General features: G+C 31.2%; 1 protein-coding gene and 1 long non-coding RNA gene across 2 annotated transcripts; both read right to left on the reverse strand.

The window, feature by feature from the left end:
• Nucleotides 1-10,453: 10,453 nt before the first annotated feature.
• Nucleotides 10,454-15,818, reverse strand: LOC145333897 (uncharacterized). Its single transcript, XR_013884640.1, has 3 exons — nucleotides 15,765-15,818; nucleotides 10,573-10,654; nucleotides 10,454-10,491 (listed from the first exon to the last, which is right to left on the reverse strand). It is a non-coding gene; the product is annotated as an uncharacterized LOC145333897 (long non-coding RNA).
• A 526-nt stretch (nucleotides 15,819-16,344) lies between these two features.
• LOC145333357 (dynein axonemal heavy chain 12-like) lies at nucleotides 16,345-18,956 on the reverse strand. Its single transcript, XM_080178473.1, has 5 exons — nucleotides 18,908-18,956; nucleotides 18,202-18,312; nucleotides 17,620-17,713; nucleotides 17,072-17,125; nucleotides 16,345-16,419 (listed from the first exon to the last, which is right to left on the reverse strand). The coding sequence occupies exons 2-5, from the start codon at nucleotides 18,267-18,269 to the stop codon at nucleotides 16,345-16,347; spliced, it is 291 nt and encodes a 96-aa protein (XP_080034599.1). The 5' UTR covers nucleotides 18,270-18,312; nucleotides 18,908-18,956.
• Nucleotides 18,957-22,776: the final 3,820 nt, after the last annotated feature.

The following is a 22,776-nucleotide window of genomic DNA, read 5'->3' on the forward strand; positions in this document are numbered from 1 at the left end:
TAAGGATATTAGAGTCCCACCCTCTATCTGTGTTGACCAGGCTGCAGCAAATAAAACTGAATTTTCTCCCAGAAGAAGCAGGAAAGATTATGATAGGCGTTATACTAGATCCTATGTAGCAGAGAAAAATAATGGAGAACCAACCAAAAAAGCTGACGAAAACCATGGTGGAGGGCGTGGAGGCCAACCTGGAGGCCCCAGTGGACAATCTGCTGGACGTGGTAGACACTCAGGAGGCCGTGGAGGTCAATCTGGAGGACGTGGCAGACAATCTGGAGGTCGTGGAGGTCAGTCTGTTGGACACAGTAGAGCCCCAAATGGCCGTGGTGGAGCTTCTGGAGTGAGAGCAGATACAAGAGCCCGCAGTCCAGCACCATCAAGAAGCCCCCATGAGAGATGGCAGGCAGCCCCAATTAATTCCAATTCTAAATCATCTCAGGATAAATTTAAAGGTGAATCTAATTTTGGAAAATTACCTACTGACCAGGATATTTTAATCAACAAATTCAATGCTGCAAATTTGAATGAACAATGCTAAAACTTATATAAAATATTATTTAGCTTTTTTTTCTGTATTGCTATTCTTATTCTAACTATGAGTTTGTTTCTTCAACAATTTACCTTTAAATTTTCATAATCATACAGATGTTAGCAGGTTTTTTTTTTACATTTCTTAAATTTCTTACTGTGTTTGGTTTTCATTTTCTTTTTTATTAGAAATCCTCAAAGCCCTTTTTATTTTTTTTAATTTAATGATTGTTTAAGGCACCCTAATATATCTATAAATCCCTTTTAACTTGACCACAATTTTCACCTGTGCACGGATTATCATCCCCCTTCCCCTTTATTCTGCCGCCATAATTTTATATCTCCGTGTTCCCATGAGTCTTTTAAACCAACTCCTCCCCTTTCCCTTTTATTCTGCCGGCCCCATTTCATATCTTTGTTTTCCCATGGTTAATTTAAAGCAACTCCTCCCCTTTTTTTTGTGTGTATGTGAGAAATATTATCTTATTGGATATTATGTTTAAATGGAGGAATTAATTCATCAAAATGGAGTTAATGCATTACAAAATCGAAATTGGCATAGGCTTCTTTTCTCAGAAAACTCTGACTTTGATGTAGATTTAGATATATACAAAGACATTGATATTGATTCTTCATATTATTGCCCAGAAAGTTTTAGCCAAAAATTTAAAAATTCTAAAAATATCTCTCTTCTAAGTATAAATATACAATCTCTAAACTCTAAATTTTCTAGTTTATCCGATTTAATTGCATTTTGGAAAAGTAAAGGGGTTGTATTTGACATAATTTGTTTGCAAGAGACTTTCTCCATAATTATGCCATCCATGTATGAACTTAATGACTACCATACAGTTTTATACAAAACAAGGAAAACTTTTGTAGGTGGCGGGGTTGGCTTTTATATTAACAAATCCTTAAAATTTTCTATATTAAATGAATATTCTATCTTTCATGAAAAAATAATTGAATGTTTATTTATTGAAATTGAACTTGGCAATAGAAAAAAACTTCTTGTAGGTAATTTCTATCGTAGCCCAAGTAAAGGAGTAAATAATATAACAGCTTCTATGCAAACTGAAATGTTTCTTGAGCATTTTCAGGGTATTTTAGACTCTATTTCTCAACGCAAATGTAAAGCAATCATTTGTGGTGATTTTAATCTTGATCTTCTTTCCTTTAATTCTCATAATCACACTGCTGAGTTTATTGATATGTTGTTTTCAGCTGGCTTTTTGCAACTTATTTCTAACCCAACAAGAGTATCCAGCCATAATAATTCAGCAACCTTAATTGATCACATTTGGACTAATGATGTTAAAGACCAAATGGTGGCTGGAATAATCACCACCTATTTAAGTGATCATTTCTCAACTTTTCACATTATTAAAACAAACAAATATCAGCCAACCCCAAAAGTAATTTCAAGTCGAGATTTCTCTGAAAATAATATTGCAAATTTCAAAGAAAAATTAACTAACTTACCTTTTACTGAAGTCTATAACCATAATAACCCTACAGATAGCTATGAAACTTTTCAGAAAATATTTAAGGAAGCATTTGATCAGAACTTTCCATTGAAAGAAATTCGTTTTAATAAAAACTATCACATGATAGAACCCTGGATGACCAGGGGGATTCTTAGGTCTAGGGCTAGAAAATTTCAGTTACAGTCTCAGCTTTCAAAAAATCCGTCGGAAGTGAATAAAGAATTGTATAGAAAATATAAAAATGCTTACAACAAAGTTTTAAAAACGGCCAAAAAAGTATATTACAGCAATCTTCTTTTAGCTAACCAGGGAAACCTTAAAAAAAATTGGCAGATTATAAAACAAGTCGCTGGGCTTAAGTCAAAGAATAATTTCTCAACTGAAAAACTTGTAATAGATGGTACTGATATTATTGGTGAAAACAACATGGGTCAAGCATTTAATAGGCACTTTTCAAATATTGCACATAATATTAGGCAAACTATCAATCCTACTGACAGGCCACCTGATAGTTATCTTGAAGAATCTGAATTTTTATTTAACATTCCACGTATTACACCAGCTAACATTATTGAAATTGTCAAAAATTTTGAAAGTAAAAAGTCTGTTGATTATTTTGGAGTATCCTCCTTCTTGTTAAAACAAATTATTACACCAATTCTAGATCCATTGTGTTTTATTTTTAATCAATCTTTAGAATCTGGAAATGTACCAGATCAATTTAAAATGGCAAAAATAACTGCTGTATTTAAAAATGGCGGTGATCCTTTTAATTTAAATGACTATAGGCCAATTTCACTTCTTTTAATCTTTTCTAAAATATTAGAAAAATATATTGCTAACCACTTGCAAGATTATTTGTCTGAAAATAATTTGATTAATGAACTTCAGTTTGGCTTTCAAGCTAAAAATTCTACATTTCATCCTATGATACACTTACTAAATCATGTGAGTAAAGCTATGAATAAAAAAGAATACACAATTGGCATCTTTTGTGACATTAGAAAAGCATTTGATTGCGTGCCTAAACAGACACTTTTAATGAAACTTCGTAAATTTGGTATTCATGGTAATATGCTTAGTTGGTTTGAGTCCTATCTTTCCAATCGAACTCAATTTGTAAGGCTTGGGCTATTTGACTCTGAACCATTAGAAGTAGATAGTGGTGTGCCTCAAGGTAGCATTTTAGGACCAATCTTGTTCTTGATATTTTTTAATGATCTTCCAAAGTCAACATTACTTAAACTTCTCCTTTTTTGTGATGACACAACAATCTTAGCCTCGGGAAAAAACCTTAATGATCTTATTTCGTTTGTTAACACTGAACTTCAAAATATTTCTCAATGGTTCAGAGCCAATCAGATGTGTTTACATCCCAACAAAACCAAATTTACAATATTTTCCCCATCCCCATCCCTTATACCTTGGAACGAAATTAACCTTTACTTTGATGAAAATGATCCCAATACACTGAATCCAAATCCATTACTTAAACATAAAATTGACTTTGTAAACCATGAAAGTGAAATCCCTGCAATCAAGTTTCTGGGCATTTACCTAGATCCAGCCCTAAATTTTAAGTTTCATATAAAAGAATTAAACAAAAAACTAAATCTCTCTTTTGCTTAACCCTTACAGATCGGGCCCCTATTCCCACCTTAATAGATCGGGGGGGGGGGGGGGTCATATTGACCCCCCCCTCTATCTCTGCTTCTGTTAGAGATAAAGACGTAAAATTTTTTTATGGTGGTTCATGTGTATTTTTAGAGAAAATTACCTTTTCTAGTCATAGCAGTCAGACCGCTCCTTAGCCGCTTTTTAGCGGCCAGCCGCTAAATTTTAAAACAGCTGTAGAGCGGCCAATTTTGCAGCTAGGATGGCCAAATTTTAGGACGAACTTTTATTTTTCATAACAAAAAAAATACTTTTTCTGATCATCGCCAAAAAACGGCAAATAACGGAAACCGCCATTTTCGGCGGTTACGGCGGTAAAACGGCGGTTGGCGGCGCCAATTAATATTTTTATCTGTTTATTATTGCTCAAGGATTTACCAAAAAAATTTATAGGTCTCTAGCTGTAATAGAAGCCACGATATTCATGATATATGTCAGTAGTAAAAGCCGGACAAAAATCGGTCATAAAGTCGGTCAGGGTGCGGTCAAACGGTCATAACACCACTTTTCTCATAAGGTCATTGATATCTCAGTATTCACCAAAAGAATTTTAGGTTTCTACCTTATATACAAAGTCATAATGTAGAAATTAAGATTTATTTAGAATTTTTTTTAAATTTTGGTGCTACCCAACCGACTTTGACCGGACACCACGACCGACACAGACCAGATATCCTAATAAAATCAACTCTTGCCGAAGTATAATTACTAAACTTAAAAAGTCATGAAGTCACAACTCTCTATCTTACCTACAAAAAAAATGACATTGAAAAAATTGAGGGGGGGGTCAATATGACCCCCCCCCCCCGATCTGTAAGGGTTAAGGAAATGTCAAAGCCTTTTAACAGAAAGTGCTATGAAATCTTTGTATTTTTCTATTTTTCACTGCCATTTGGTTTATGGAATTCAAATATATACTTGTGCATCGCCTTCAATTCTTAATGCCATCAAAATAAAGCAAAAAATGGCTGTAAGATGTATAAAACAAGCAACATATTATAGTCACTCTGGTCCGATCTTTAAAGATCTTCAAATTCTACCTTTTGACTCTTTGTGTATCTTTTTTAAACTTAAGCTTATGTATGAATACAAAAACGATCTGTTGCCTAGGTCTTTTAACAACATGTGGCCCCGTAGGGGTGATTTAATTGCCAATTATAATCTTAGAAATGATGATAATCTAACTATACCTGCTTCTCGCATTTCTCTAGTTGAAAGACTACCTTACTGTTCCTTACCAACTCTATGGAATAATTTTAATGATATTGACAACATAAGAAATAGTTTGACTAAAAAGCAATTTATAAGCAAGCTTAAAAAGTGCCTACTAAATAGAATTGTAACCACATGTAATAGAATTTTATGCCTCTCATGTCTTTTGAGAAATTTAAATTAAGTAATAGCTTTAACTCCATACTTCATCTATTATCAATTTTATTTTTAAAAAATATTTTAATATCTAATGTTCTAGTCCTCTCACATACACCCTTCCTCACTCCCCCATTTTCACATTGGAATGAAATATAATCCTTTTAGTTAATTTCTGCTGTTGTTTCATATTCCTATTTTATTTTCTTTAAACTTGTATATCATCTATTGCAAAGGCTATCCAATATTACCTCTCACGAGATTGTTTAGTCCTTTGACACTGTACATAATTATTATTTGATCTGTCCTTAATATTTTATTCATATTCAATTTTTTTGTTTGTATATGAATATTTAATACCTGTATTATAACACTGTTATTATTTTTACTTGTTATGTGTGTCATAAAATAAATATCTAATCTAATCTAATCTAATCTACAACATCCATTTATTTTAAAATTTACTGCTAAACGTCTCAACTAATGTAGATGGTAGGGGCGTAGCTGCTAGTTTTATTGTTTATTGTTTAAAGAAATGTTTATCTTTATTCTAAAAATTTAAAAATATATAATAAAAGTTGTGTGATATAAAGTTCACAATTTCGCCTCTAGGTGCCTCCTGTTTATTTGTAAAATTAGACAATGTGTTGTAAAATTATTACATACTTACCAACTTAAAAGTATTTTGAATTAAAAATAATAATCTAAAATTCATTGATTCCTTTTTTTGTAGGTTTTAGATAGATTTCTTAAAGGTCACAACCAGTGTATATTGTTTTTTAAAATGGACCTATTAATAATCATATTTGAATTTGTATTCCACGCACGTAGGACATGTTCTGGTGACACTGGTGCACTGTTGAAATATCAACATGTATCCTTTGGATCGCACAAGGGACATGCTAAGTGACACCAGTGCAATGTTGGAATTCAACGTATTGAATGCACAAGGGACATGCAAGTGACACCAGTGCAACGTTGAATTACTACATATATCCTTAGGATTAATTATTTCTGTTGGAACCATTATGAGTTCTGATAACATTATGAAGAAAACAGTAACCCAAACAGAGACACACATTTTAGTGATTTGGCCTACGTTTCCCACTGACTGGAATGGATATATTCACAAGGGGGAGAGTTTGTCATCAATTTGGGTTGCTAAAAGGACCTCATTCATTGATCAGATTTTAGTACTTTGAAGCTTGACCGACGGTCCAATTAAATATTCACTGGGTGCTCATTATAAAATTTTTTAATTTTTTGGGGGTTGGGTGACCTTCCACACCCCTCTAAAAAAAATTTGTAAAATTTTTTTTTCAATTTTTCGCGGGTGGGGTGACCACATCCCCTAAACTTAAAAAAAAAAATTATTTTTCTTTTTTCACTTTCAATTTTTTGGGGGTGCGGTGACTTCCACATCCCCCTGAAAACTTAAAAAAAAATTTTTTTTTTTCTTTTTACATTTTTAAATTTTCGGGTCTGGGATGACCTTCCACACTCCCTAAAAATTTTTTTTCTTCTTTGTCCCATTTGGGAGGAATCCCGTGGGAGGGATCCCATGTGGAAGGAATACCATGGGAGGGATCCCGTGTGGGAGGGATACCATGGGAGGTATCCCGTTTGGTAGGAATACTGTGGTAGGGATCCCGTGTGGGAGGAATACAGTGGGAGGTATCCCGTTTGGGAGGAATCCCATGGGAGGGATCCCGTGTGGGAGGAATACCGTGGGAGGAATCCCATGGGAGGGATCCCGTGTGGGAGGAATACCGTGGAAGGTAACCCGTTTGGGAGGAATGCCATGGAAGGAATTGCGTGTGGGAGGAATGCCATGTGGGAGGTATCCCATTTGGGAGGAATCCTGTGGGAGGAATCCCGTGTGGGAGGAATCCCGATGGAACCGTTATTACTATATAGAATCATTACATTTTTTAGTATCAATTCATACCTTCTAGCATATTGATCAATACTATACAGTGCGTGCACACCTCTAATGGAAGTGTTATAAGCTTGGTCGTTTTAGACCAAAGAAGATAAAGTATAGAATAGAATCCAGGAAGAAGATTCTGCCTGGCTAGCCTGAATTTAAATTGGAACATTTGAAAGACCAAAACGGCTATATGGCTGTTAATAAATCACATGATTTAAGTAATTATTCTGAAAAAAAATATTCAAAATAAATTCCTTTTGCAATAATTTACTAAAAGCCATGTAGCCGTGTATCCAGCTTTCTCTTCCCTATTCACATTGAATTTTATGTGCATAGCCTTAAAAATTTTAATAATGTCAGCAACTTACTTTTCAAAAACATACCAAAATTATTGGTCTCAGCATTATATGATATATTTCGCTCCTATGCTGTTTTCAAACAGCTGATTATACATACTAGCAACTACATCCATACATGAACTTGAGGTAGGGGAGGGGGGGGGAAGGGGTTGTACCCATATGGCTGATCCTTAAAAATTATAAATGTGGTCAATCATACTTATCAAAACAAGGTGTACACTTACAAGTAACTTATCATATTTGTTTTAACGACCAAGCATTTAATGCCCGATTCACTTCTTTATGAGGTGTGTATCAGTGTTGTCCTTCTCAGCATGACACCAATATTTTCAAGGGTTAAAGAGTTCCTGTTATGCACTGAAATTGATATCAATCTATTCAAAAGACTAAACTTACAAAACTCTACATAAAGCCAAATTTTAAACAGTATCTATTAGATTTTGAACTTTTTAAATTTTGTCCAACTAGTCATTGTGATTTGTACTTTAGCATTATTGTCTTTACTGCGCAAGTCCAAGATTCCTTTAAATTTCCCAGAAATATTTAGGGTTTTCATTTCTATTCCTCCTCATTCTATGTTTTAGACAAAGATGAAAAGTTACTGTTTATGGTTAAATAGTTTTGATTTTTATAAGTATAGTTGACCATAGTTTTTATTTTTAACGATCTGTGTTAAGCCCGAAACATTTTTAAAGTCATTTTTTTACTAAATTTACATTTAAATTATTGTTTTATGGCTCTGCTTGGTATGTTTGTTGATATCATAAAATGTTTATGTACATATAATAATCAAATATTATAAACTGATTTTTTATCCAAAGTAAAACAGTTTTATACTCTACAGGGTATAAAAAATTACGATAGAGAGTATAAGAAACTTCCTTCTATCATATTGAATTTTATTACATAGAGCGTATTGGATAATACTATATAGGCACATTCTTTATTTAGTAATACATATTACTCCCAAGAACACTAATTAATACTCAATACAGTATTGGAATCTTCCTTGTATCATAATAAGTTTTTTTTTTGCTAGAACGTATGGGATGATACTATACATTAATGAAATGAATATATGGTATTATATGATGCTAAAAAAAAAATTTATTTTTAACAGTGTAGCTGTGCTAGTAAAATTACCTGACAAATGTGAAGTATTCAAGGGAAGATATTTCTTGGGTTTTTTCCACATATCTGTTTAAAATCGAAATAATATTTTTTCAGAATGGCTTCGAAAACGTTTAATATCTGCAGGGTTAGAAATGGTTCTCGAATCTCAACCACACTTAAAAATCATGTGTAGCATTGTATTACAGACAAATTTCTAGGAATTAGAACAATCATAAAATTAAGTTTTAATTTTGTTTGTTAATTTTTTAAAATTTAAATATTCGCTAAAATCTGTCTATAAATAATTATTACAATTTGAAAATGTTTATTGAGAAAATATTAATTTTTTTTCCTTGAAAAATTATTTTAATTCATAGAAAATTTTGTTACTCTAGGGGGATGTGGGTTTGTTATTTTTTTTGTATTAACTGTATTCTGTCTTAAACCAATAAAAACAAATTTATTTGATTTTTTCCTGTTGTAAATTTCTAATTCATCGCAAATTTCCTCAAACTAAAATCAAAATAAATTTTAATCAAAATATTCCATATTAATTTTGAAATGGCGCGAATTAAAATATTCATTTTTAAAAAGGCTGGAAAAGTCCATAGATGTATAAAATGTAAACACACAAAAATCATAGAAGGAAAAAAAAAGATTATATTTTTAATTTTAATGTTTTATCCCTTCAACTTACCCTATAGACTTAATTTCAACTTTTTAAAAAGTGCTCTAACCTTTAGAACCTAACTTGATTGAAAAATATTTAGTTCAAGTATAATTACTAAAAAATTTATTATATTTCCAATTTAGCACATGTACACAAAAGTAACAGATTGATCTCGCAAACCGATAAAACGATATGTCACTTCTTTACAGTTAATCTCCTAATAAGTCCTTGGAAGTTAAGAAATTTTTTAAGGGCGCTGTCACTAATAGAAGTAGAGGTAATACCTTTGGTTTTTTTCTGATGAAATTTTCAATTTCTTTTCTTGCTCGACCATCAATTAGGAAATCAAATTTCTCATAAACTTTTGCTGTGTACTCCTGGATAAAAATTATAAATACTGATAATTTTTTATGAATCATGCTACTTTTTGTTGTTCTCTATTTTTCATTCTTTCTTTTTCTATCTTTTCATGCTCTCTTTTGCCTCTCTTCTTTATAATTCTTTTTATGTTAATTTCTCTTTTTATTGTCAAATACTTTGTTAAATTCAAAAAAGCAAAAATATAGACAAAATGGAATAAAATAAGCAAATTAGATTTTATTTCTAGGTACAAAATTTTTATATTGCCAACATATTACAGGAATATATTCCCTTTTGTGGCAACGCCTCTTAAGAGGCGTTATTTCGTATGGCTTTTCTCCTATTTCTAGCCTATGAGGACCAATTACCAAACCTAGCCTAAAATAACCTATCAAAATCCATTGCGAAAATACGATGAAACGCCCCGTAAGAGGCATTGTCACGAAAGGGACTAAACCTAGATTACAAAGTTACCTGTGGTTCTCCTAGCCAAGATTCTATGGCAGTTTTTATATCAGATAATGCCTTCTTTATGAAATTCTAGTAACATACATAGTTTATGTATTCATTCATGGGAATTACGAAGACAAAATCTTTTGCCTTTTTGCTTATAATTGTACATTAGCAGTCTATATTTTAAAATATTGAAGAGAAAATTATAGCAAAATAATTTAGCTTGTTGGGCACTTAAACCCCTATATTTTTGAGATAAATTGAAAATAAGGGCGGGTTAGCTTTTCCCCAACCACTGCTCGGGCCCTTATACTTTGAAACTACCTTGTACCCAATTTAAATTAGTTTTAACCTAAGCTGACCTTAGTAATAAAGAAATAAAGAAACATAAACTACAATAAAGGTGTGTAAAAAGGCACAGAGGGTCAGAGACTGAAATCATTTTTTATTTGTTTGCCCCAGTGCAATGAGACAGTTCTTTCAGTGACGTTAAAAATTAATAACTATTTTCCTTGTTTAAAGTAACTGGAACAAACTGGTTTGAAGCACCTAAATTAAGAAAATATTTTAAAATATATTAATTCAACATTTATATTTTAATCTATCTATCTATCTATCTATCTATCTCACCTGTGAGCCAAGACTGTATAGTAGGAACCTCTCTTAATAATTTATTCATCTCCTGCACCACAGAAACAATCATATCCGTCACCTAATAATGGATATAAGATGTACGTGGATACATTGACATGGGCAAAATTTATCGTCAATATAGCTTGCTAATATAGACCTCATTTATTGGTCAGTTCGGTCAATCGTTGGTTGGGTAAAGGGGTTGGATAGAACGGAAGGTACGTTATCTTAGCCAGCTGCAAGCATCACTTTATCTGAGTTCATCAAAATCTGGTGCAACATCCAAGTAATAATATATCGAATCACCTGATCAAGTCAGTATTATCAGCGCAGCTACTCTTTTCTTAGGTCTGTCAGTAAGTACGTCTGCACGCAACTTTATCAAAAAAGGGATTACATAAGGGGGGGGAGGAGGAATTATATTTGCCTGTTAGGGTGGGGGTTTGGGGGATATAAAAAAATAGTCCAAAACCAGCCCAAGACATCGGATTCGATTCGGATCATATTTATTCAAGATGTTTTCCTTTAGACAAAAAGAACTAAATTTTTTTATTTCATAGATTTTTAATGAATGATTTTTATTTGAATATTAAAGAGACAAGATTCTTAACAATCTATAAATTAAATACACTTATTATTAAAAAAACCCTCATTCAAAATAAAATTTCAAAAATAATAATATTTTAAAACAAATAAACAAAAAATTCTTTTCTTTAAATTTTTTTTTCGTCGTGATAAAAGCAAGAAGAAATGTATACTTTAAAGGAAAACAACGAATAAGATGAAAATTGTAAAAATTAAAAAAGGACTGTTGTAATAATTGAAAGATATTGACATAATCCCACACTCCCTGATTTAAAATAAAAATAGACAATATGGGTATAGAGTAGTTTTTCTCGTGTTTGTAAATTTAGCCATTTATAATAACTTAATATGATTAAATTTTATGTATTTTATGTACTTTGCTTTTTATGAATTAAATCTTAATTGTTTTTTTCTTCTAACAATAGCACATTTTAATAAAATATTTAGATATATAAGATTTATGACGCCAACGTATAAAATAGAATTTAAAGACTCTTAAGAACAAGAAAACATTATTTTAAACAATGAAGATAACATCCATAATTAGGATCATAGGTAGTGTAGCACAATTGGATGTAGAATATACGTGGATATTAAGACAGGGGAGGAATTGTCGTATTTCCCCTGTCATTTATTGGTCAGTTTTTTATCCAGTAGAAGGGTAACTGGGAAGGGGTGGATGAAATTGTTATTCCTGCCCGCCACTTTATTAGAGAACATGAAAATCTGGTGTAACATCCAAGTAATAGTAAATCAATTGAATCACAATTATCAAATAAAAATTAAAATAGTTTCAAATGAAAATGTAACTAATCTTCAATGTTAAAAACGCCTGACAGACAGACAAAAGGGCTAATAATTTTTTTTAGAGTAGATGAATACTAGTCTTTATTAAAAATCAGCAGTTCGCCTGTTAATTATAGCACATTTTTTCCAAAACAGATTCTAAAAGCGGGACGTTCGTAGAGATGGAAAAACAGATATTTTGCTGTATAGAAAAGCTGTGAATAGTTAAACTAGAATGAAATCAGTGGCGTGCGAAGCACTTTGTCTAAGGGGGGGGCATTTTGAAGATTTTGTGAAATTTTGCCCCCCCTAAATCAAAGTGCCCCGGGGGGGCACTTTGCTTTAGGGGGGGGGGGCATTTTGATTATATATACTAATTTTAAATAAGGGCGTTTTAAGGGGTGGGATTATTTGATTATGGGCCTTCTAGTCCTTATCCCTTCTTCCCCATCCCTTCCCCCATCCCTATTTCCCATTTATATCCCCCCTCTCTTCCCCCCCCCGTCTCTTCTCCCCCATCCCTTCTCCCCACCCTGCAATGACCGAAGGGAAGGGAGCTAGAAAGCATCTTCGAAAAAAAAGTACAGAAGATAATTGGCCCCCCCCCCCCACCACAAAACATTTTTTATGGGTGGAAGGAGATGTTATAAAATCTCAGCAGGAAGGATGAATAACCCCATTAAAAAAAAGTTTTTTTGGGGGGAGATAAAAACACTCATTTTGGAAATAATTAATCAAAAATTAACCTAATATGTAAAACTGATTTTAAATATTGACAACATCTTTAAGTAGCAAAGCACAAAAAATCATTAATAAGAATACAGACAAGTAGATTTAAAGAGCATCTGTTGAAATAAATATAATTTTTAGGTAGAAAAAGTCACAAATCCTTTTTCCTGTATTGTGTGATGACAGTCAAAGTAAATTACATACTGGTTGCTAAAAACAGCGAGAAATTTTATGTTTTTTAATATTATAATCCACAAAAAAATTTATCGTACCATAAAAACCAAAGATATAAAGAACTATGTAAAAAATATAAAAAATTACTTGTCCTTTCATCTACAGATATAAAAATCTCTTAGAAATATGGAAAACTTTGGGGTGTAGTCTCTTTTGTGGCAACGCCTCTTAAGGGGCATTTCGTCGTATTTTCATTCTAGGTTAAGTTAGGCCAGGTGATTTCCCCGCAGGGTTAGGCAATTGGCCCCGCAGGAGCTATAAATAGGTGAAAAGCTAGTGTGAAAATACGACGAAATGCACCTTAAGAGGCAATGTCACAAAAGGGACTATACCCGAAATTTAAAAGATACAAAAATAGCCAAAAACGCCCTGAAAAGCAGTCCGACCTTCATGAATTTTTAATAGTTAATTATACTCCATAATGATGGGAATGTTAACATTAAGTTTTAGCCTTAAATTTTTAATTGCAGTTGAAAAAATCACATTTCCCCCTTAGCATTACGTACTGACATCTATAGTGAATTATAGAGAAGCTAAAAAGTTATATCAACATATCCTACCCTTAGATAAATATCAACGCTGTTTCTTTTTTATATAAAATAACTTTTTGATTGAATATTTGTTGTTTGTTGTTTACACATGTTTTTATAGAAATAACAAGGATGACAACATCCATAAGTAGCGAAGCACAAAAATTGTGGATGGGAATACGTAGAAGTAGATTTAAAGTTTATTTATTAAAATCAATAATAGATTTATTGGAGAAAATAAACATGAAACCTTGTTTTATTTTGTATGATGAAGATGGTTAAAGTAAATTACATACTAGATGCACATAACAATGGGAAAAAATATTTTGAAACTGTTAATGCCAAAAAATTTTAAAATTGGACCAAAAATGCCAAAGATATGGGGAAATGTATCAACATATAAAAATAGCCAAAAACCTGCCGCCATTGTTTCTTTTCTTAAAACGCCAGAAATTTAGTTTTAATATCTTTAACTGAAAAATTTATGAAAATTGGACTATAAACACCAAAGATATGGGTAAAAATGTGAAAAATATAAAAATAGCCAAAAACCTGCAAAAAGGCAGTCTGACCGTCATTGTTGTTTTCTTCGAATGATGGGAAATTTGTTTTGATAACTTTAACTGAAAAAATTTTGAAAATTGGACCATAAACACCAAAGATATGAGGAAAATTTGGAAAATATAAAAATAGTCTAAAACCTGCAAAAAGGCAGTCTGACTGTCATTGTTGTTTTCTTCAAACGACAGGAAATTTAATTTTGATATCTTTAACTGAAAAAATTTCGAAAATCGGACCATAAACACCAAAGATATGGGGGGAAATGTGAAAAATATAAAAATAGCCAAAAACCTGCAAAAAGGCAGTCTGACCGTCATTGTTGTTTTTTTCAAATGACGGGAAATATAATTTTGATATCTTTAACTGAAAAAATTTCGAAAATCGGACCATAAACACCAAAGATATGAGGAAAATTTGAAAAATATAAAAAATAGCCTAAAACCTGCTAAAAAGCAGTCCGACCACCATTGATGTTTTATAGTTAATTGTGCTCCTTAATGATGGGAATGTTGTCAAAAAATTTCAGCTCTCTAACTTTTATAGGAGCCGAGAAAATCACGTTTCCCCCAATTCATTAATTACAGACGGACGGACAGACGGACGGACGGACAGACGGACAGACGGACGGACGGACGGACATTGTGAATTATAGAGTAGCTTCGCTACTAAAAACAAAATATACAATGTGATAAAAAGCAGAAACCATTTGGAAGGGCGTGAAGCGCAAATTTTTTTCTTCAAATATGCAGGAAGGGAGGGATTTTTGGGCTATTTATTACACTAGTCCCCAATATTTCATATAAAATTTTCTTATTCATTGGCTCAAAAACTTTGGGGACTTTAATGGATTTTTGATTGGTTGGTTGATAAAGTCGAGTTTCCATACATTTCATCCACTAATTGTAATCTATATAAGGGGTAATTTTGTGTATCATCATTGGGGATGCACAAAATTTCTTTGGTAAAAAGTTTATATTATACAAAATAAAATACTTCCTATTACCAGTGAAAAAAGATTATAACCTAATTTCTACACTAATTTAAAAATTTGGTAAGGTTAAATAAATAAATTTTTTTTTTGAGTATTTCTTGATCTTTTTTTTGGAAAATGGGATAGTTTTGCTTTTTGTAGGGTAGGGGGCAAAAAGGGGCATTTTTGTTGACCAGGGGGGGGCAAAATGGGGCATTTTTCAACATTTAGGGGGGGGGGGGCAGGGGGGGCGATGGCTAGGGGGGGGCAGGGGGGGGCGTTTTGGTCGCTAGGGGGGGGGGGCGATTGCCCCAAATGCCCCCTTCGGTTCGCACGCCACTGAATGAAATACTCTTAAGGAAAAAGGAAAGATTTCTTTGAATAAAAAAAAATATTTTAATTAATTTAACCAACTAGTTTTTTCAAGAATTTTGTTACCATTGAATATCTTAATAAATTTTCATATTTTTTACATTTATTTAGTTTCTCATTTTGTATACTTTCTCATTTAGCAATTATTTATTTATATACTAGTGTCTTCGCCCCTAGCCTTTAGGGGCTTTGCCCCAAGAGGTAGTGAACTGAATTTTATTAGTTAACAAATTTAAAAATAAAAAAAATTAAAATAATAATACAATTAAATAAAAAAACCCAAAGTTTTTGAGCCAACGAATATGATATGAAATTTCTGTTTCTAGTGTAATCCCTCTCGATATTAAACCACAAGTTACATTATCTACCTTTTTATCTATTATTATCTAATCCAATAATTGAACTATCTATCTAATTATTACCTCAGTACATGTAGGAGAAAATTCAATCCTTTTACCAGCCAACACCAACTCCATTTCAATCCTGAAGGTAACAAGGATGACAACAGCCATTAAGGTGAAGCTTTCATTCTGAGATTTGGATTCTTGAAACAATTAGGGTCGCTGCTGGTGAGGCAAAATTGTTTTTGTGAAAAATCCTCCAAATTCACATAAAAAAATCTACAAAAATTATAAAATTCATAGAAGGGTTATTAACATAAGATTTTATTTAAATTTGTAGATTTTTTATGTGATAATAAATAAAGGATTTTTCACAAAAATAATTTTGCAGGTTCTGACTGACTTTGGGTACCATCACATCATTGCCGCTAACTCGCTGAGTTAGTTTTGAATATAGCAGACAAGTATCAATAAACTTAATTTCCAGCAGACGGCGGGTTTTAAAATTTTTTTTCTCTAAAAATTCATTCAAAAAACAATTACGAAACCTATACTTGATTTTCAGCTATCGTTGGGGAAGAATTGCCGACCTTTTTGTCTGCCCCCCTTTTATAATATTTTAGATTTATTTCGCTTATTGGCTATACCTTATTCCTGGCCATTACCTTGGTAGAGTTCTATGATCTTGGAAAGCTTTGACATAGCTTGTTATACTCCTCATTAGTAGATCTCTCAACTAAAGTCGTTTTTAATCAAATTTATGTTTTGTCAGAGTGTCTTTGCTTTTAGAGTCACTTCATTTGTTTTTGTTTTTGAAGATGTTTTGAAAAGAAAGAAATGCAATATTCAAAAGAAAAAATTGGGGAAGTTGGGATAAAAAGTATTTTCTTTAGATGAACCATCCTTATTATAATATTAATCTGTGTACAATGTACATTTAGTCTAAACAAAATTTTATATGAATTTGTTACATGATACTGTTTTAAGGACATATTTATATTTTTAGGATGCTTTGTTTAAAATATTTTATCTTGTTGTCCTAGCAATCATTACTACAAAAATCAGATGAATAGGATAATGATATCATAAAAATTTGTTTTCCAAAAAGTTTAAAATCAGTATGTTTTAAATGGACGTATGGACTTTCTTGTAGCAATTATAGAGTTGCCACGCTAGCTGTATACACAGTTTGCAATTGATAGGACATTTCTAAAATAAGAATAAGAGCTATATGATGGATGTATAGACCCTTATTAATTTGCCAATTACAGTGTATACTGGGCTCTCATTGGCTATTCTATTGTATGACGTCATAATCTGCTGAGGGACTTTAATCATCTTTTCATTAATTGTCTTATATCAAGTTATAGGGTGGATTTGATTAAGACCTGAATTGAGAGCAAAGCTGATACACAACTGTAAAAACTCTTCAGTCTATCACCCTAAACAAATAAATACATTTAAATCTTAAGAATGGTTATTTCTACTGTTCTTTTTGCAGAAAAGGAAGGGGACATTAAACTCGAAAACCCTTAACAAAATTTTTTATAAACATTTTATCTCCTTTGTTAGGTTTAAAACTTTTATGGAATTTTTAATGAATGTTTGTTTAGGAAAACTTGAAGTTGAAAATTAAAAACTGATGATTAATATAGTTTTATAAATTAAATAGGATTGATTATAATAAATTAATATGTTTAAAATAATATGTAATTGGTTAGGTTATTTATTGGAATACTGTTAATAACAAAATTATTGATTTTCTTATGGCCAGGTTTCCTATCCCTTATCCCTGATAACAGCTGATGTATAATTTAAATTCTTAAAACAGCTGTGACTGCAGGGTACAAGGATGTATAACAGCTATTTATTTACATTCAATACCCACACAAGATGTTCATATTTTCAAAATCAGCTAATCATCATAATACAATACCTTTAAACCTTTGGTGATATCTTTCTGGTTGAAAACAGCTGTGACAGCTGGATACCAGGATGTCAGCAAGGTTTCTTCTGTCTTTTCACATTCACTGAAAACAAAACTTAACATTTTTACTGGCTTAAACTATTTCACAGACACATTCAGCTGTGCATGCCAAACCATAAGATTAGGCATTAGCTATGTGTCTTTAAAAAGATAACTAAAGTCTGATGGAGCCACTAATTTAAAAATAAATAAATAGACAGTAAGCTCTTATAGACAATTGTAATAATTAAATGACAATAAATCAAGCTTTGGAAAAGATCTCAAAGTAAATTGACCATTATTGGATTTATAGATTAATTATGCAATAGATGTGTAACTTATATAAACACAAGCTTCTATGCCTCTAGCTTTTGGGGATCTGTATGGGCTGGGCTAAAAAAATAGCTTAAAACAATCTAAAGATTTTAAACATAATAGTTTAAAACCATCACAAGATTTATGTAAATAACAAAGCAAATCAGTTAAGAAGTTATTGAGATCTTAAGCTATAGATAAGATACTCTTACTACTTTACAAATTAGGATTACTAACCTTATTATATTTCCAGTAAATGTCTCCAGATCAATAGCATCTCCACGAAAGTGTTTGCAGTCAGCCATTGTAATGTAGTTGAGATGCTCCTTGCATATGCCAAGAATATTTCTAGATAAATTGTTAGATCACTATTTGCCAAGAACTATAAGTGTACTAAAGTTAATTGTTATAAAAAAGATATTTTCTGTTAGTTAGGTTATAAAAGTTTGGTTTCTCCACATGGTATAGAATAACAAATTCAAACAAAAAAGTTAAATATATTTAAAAATCTGTAAACTAATTCATATTATAGTTCTGTATTGGCTTGATGTGACAGCTGTTTATGCAAGCTGCTTATCTCCTATTGGTCAAATCATTGCACCAATAGCAAAAGCAATCTTCTGCCTTCTGAATTCACCTTCTTTAATACTTTAAAAAGAAATTTTATTTTATTTTGCAACTATTCTATTTCTAGAGTATTAATATCTAACTTATACAATAGGATATATAGAGTTTTTATGAAAATTGTGCTAAGTTTCGGGAAGTTTCAAATTCTTATTAACCACAAAAACATGCTTAATAATCAAAATTTTGATTATTGAAAATTAATATTGCTTTTTATCGCATAAATTTGTATGAAAAATTACATAATACCTTATAATAAGTTGACAATATTAAATTGTAAATATTGCTTATGTACTTTTATCTATCTATCTATCCTTACCTTATAGCTGGATGTAATATATGAAGGTTTGTCTGAATAAGCCGCCGATTTCTGAATTTTTAAGTTTCAACTTTGCTCGAAATAGCGTAGCTACTGCACAACTAAAAGTCTGTCTGTTCTTTATGAACGAAAAATTAGAGTCTTATTGAAATATTAATTCACGAAAACTCATCCTTTTACTAGGGCTTTGTTATTTTATCGAGAATTAAAGGGTATACAAATAATAATACTCCAATGCAAAAAAAAAACAATCAATCTAGCCGTTTCAAAGAAGTTTAACTCTAGACTAATAAACATGACGCAGCCCAATCTGTACCACCCCTTTTGATTCCTGTGACGTCATAAAAATGAGGGAGATGAGAGGAAAAGTGGGAAAGAAACCCCCTACAAAAGAGATGGAAAATCCCTCATTTTTTATGACATCACAGGAATCAAAAGTGGTACAGATTGGGCTTCGTCATAAACATCCATGGACATTAAGAAAAGTCAATTTTCATTAAAATCAATAAATATTTTGGAATTATAGTGCAGAAGTTACCTTTTATAATACAAATAAGGATTTTAATTGCCATTTATCTTAAAAGTGTATTTTCTCAATATGAAACGCCTCAAAAAAAACAGGGGGTTTTTAAAACTAATAATCATTGAAATAAGTTGTACTAAAATAGTAGCTGTAGAATACAAATAACGAAAAACTGCGACAAATCTACGTTTAAAGACATAAAACAGGAAAAAGTATTTAAATAAAGTTCATGCCTCAACAGACATTATCGCCAATAAAGAAAGAAATATTTAAATAAAAAAAATTAATTTAGGTTAAAACGTCTTCTACAGTTAGTCTCATATTCAATAACTTTCCAAAAAATTATACTAAATACAAAAAAATAATATTACATCAAAATAACTATATTGTTTATAAATGAACCAGGAATAAAGGCTAAGGTAAATCTTTAATTTTTTCACTTTAATAATTTTGCAGTATGAATTAGCTTTCCTCAAAGATTGTAATTTTACAGAAATATATTTTAATCCTTTTTTCTTCATACATTTATCCCTGGTAATTTATATTTTATATCATTGTTTTTAAAATTTAACAGACGAAAGCTGGTATAAGACATTCTTAATTGGGGAAGATAAGATAAAAGAAAAGTGTGATTTAATATCAATTTAATATAATAAAATATTTTTTTAATTATGAATTATTATTTAACTGTCTTTAACAAAGTTTCTGCAATATAATTCCAAGGAATACAAAATATTGACTGCACCTAATGGACATGTTTGTCTCAGTTAAAAAATGACAATGATAGCATCATTTAGCAGTGAACAACATTTTAAAATTGTGAATTAATTATCTAACAAATATAAGAAAGTGGAGGGGAGGTTAAAGAATTAAACCACTTTAGCATTACAGAGAAAGACAGACAGACAGAAGGACAGACAAAAAGACAGAAAGGCAAAAGGACAAGCACACAAAAAGACAGACAGACAGACAAAGGAATAAACAGAAAGAAGGACAGACATATAGACAGTTAGAAAGAAAATTTGCCCCACTAATCGCTTAGTGGGGCAAAATTGTTTTCGTGAAAAATCCTCCAAAATCACATAAAAAATCTACAAATTTTTTTTTTTAAGAATCCACCTCTGGTATCCAAATAGACAGACGGACAAAAGGTGAAACAAACGGAAGATAAAATTTAGAAATGCTACATCTGCTATTGAAATACATTAACCATCGATTAACGTTAACCAATTAACTTGTTTTTCCTTCATGAGACTTTTTATCCTTCTTTTCTAGGTTTTCTTATTAATTTTTTTTAAAAACAGTTTTTATGTTTTTTTAATGGAACCAAAATTTGGGACTATTTTCAATTTTAGATTTTTAGTTAAAAGTCTATATTTGTATTTTTAAGTAAACTATTTACAAATATAAGTTGTTTATTAAATAAGATCTTATAAACGGCTAGTCAAGTCGTTTCACAAGGTTTAGAAGAAAAAAATTTCCCCTCCCCCCTAAAAATATTTTTAGACAAGAAAATAAATGTGATGGGGTAACCCCTTTCCAGCTTGTTACTAAATATCTCTAAAACAACTAGTCTAAATGAGATGTGCACTGCATCTGCTGCATAATTTTATGCTATTTTCACACAGAAATGAAGGCCCAAAAAAGTATGTATAAGCTAAAGAAATATGGGTTGTTTAAAATTATTTTGTTGTTTTGATTAAGCATTATTATATATATTTGATATTATTATTCATCAAATTGACGTAAATGTTAGATTTCTCTGATTAAAAGTGGTGTAGCTACTATCTCATTAAATATTTTTGTAAGTTTTGACTTTAAGATTGTAGGGGAAAAAAGCATCTCCAACCTTGTTGCCTGTTTGATGGTGTCTGTTTTGTACACCTATGATTTTTATGTGCTTTTCACTACTCATGGATGTTGTCATCCTTGTTTTTAAATACCACAAAGAAAACATATAAGTTCATAATTAGTGATTTTTTCCCAGCTTTTTATATAAAATCTGGATTTATTAGTGGAAATTTGTGATTAAAAATCAAATATACTCTTAATAACTAAGAGAGATAGACAGCAAGTAAAATGTAGACAAAAGAAATTATAAAAAAAAACTCGAAATGTAATATTTACACATAATAAAGAATTTAAAAATCAGAATGTTTATTTTAGAAGTCTGGACAAAAAAATCGATGTATATTTTCAAAATGCTTAAATACAGTAGTTTAAGATTAATTTTTAGAGAAAATTTTACAGAATCGTACCAGTAATCATGAATTCCAACAATAAATATAAAGGAATAAAGCATTATGTAAAAAGTATATGTAAAAATTAGTATCAAAATTAACAGGTTTTAAATGTACTAACGGACTTGTTATTATAAAAATTGTTAGCGAATTGCAACGTTTTCTGAAATGTAACTAATTGATACATATTATCTAGCAAAGTTTGAACTCTATAGGATAATTTTAACAAGCCAAAATTGACCATCAGAACTATCCATTAAGGACGTACCCTAAATATAGAAAAGATTCAAATAAAAAAAGTAGACAGAATGCCTTAACCGTTAACAATTACATGCTATCATAAGGGCTTAGAGACAAAGGTCGTGTAATGAAAGTTGAAACCTTCCTGATGAAATCATCATACCACTCAGCCTTACTACTTTTGAATGGTTTCTTAAATTTCTCCTTTTCTCTTTTCTCCTCCTCTGGATTTCTTATTAACATGTTCACAATTCCTAAACGAAGCTTTTTACAGTGCCTATAAAGATAAAGTCATACTGGCCTACCATTGGCTATTTATACTGTATACTAGCCTGCCATTGGCCAATTAAAATGTATACTGGGGTGCCATTGGTAATTTGGTCTGTGAATTGGCCTTTCATTGGTCTTTTGTATTTTATCACGCCATTTTTTTTTATAGGCACTATAAAAACTTTAAAATGATGTTCAATATGAACATATTGAACAAATCGTACATAGTGGTCACCCTAAGCTTATTCCTAAAAGCAGAATATTCAAAGCAATCTATCTTTTGTAATAGCCAAGAAAGTTTAGGCAATTTTAAATTGACCAACAGACATATGATATAGAATGTTTATCTTAATATTTACAATTAATTTAGATGTCTATCTATAATAACAACTGTGTAAATCAAATTCCAATGTGTTTTAGAGCATGACCGACAGACTGACGGATAAAGTAATTTTTATGAAGAATCCCCAAAACATGAAATAAGCTTTCTGTTTTAAACAGGAGATATGTAGATTACGTTTCCCCTCAAAGTGTACTGGCGGACCAATTAACATTCGCTGTATAACTGATGTTATCAATCTATTTTTTCTAATTCG

Source organism: Acartia tonsa, chromosome 12, assembly GCF_053477335.1.
Source record: "Acartia tonsa isolate MP-2025a chromosome 12, ASM5347733v1, whole genome shotgun sequence".
Classification (NCBI taxonomy): domain Eukaryota; kingdom Metazoa; phylum Arthropoda; class Copepoda; order Calanoida; family Acartiidae; genus Acartia; species Acartia tonsa.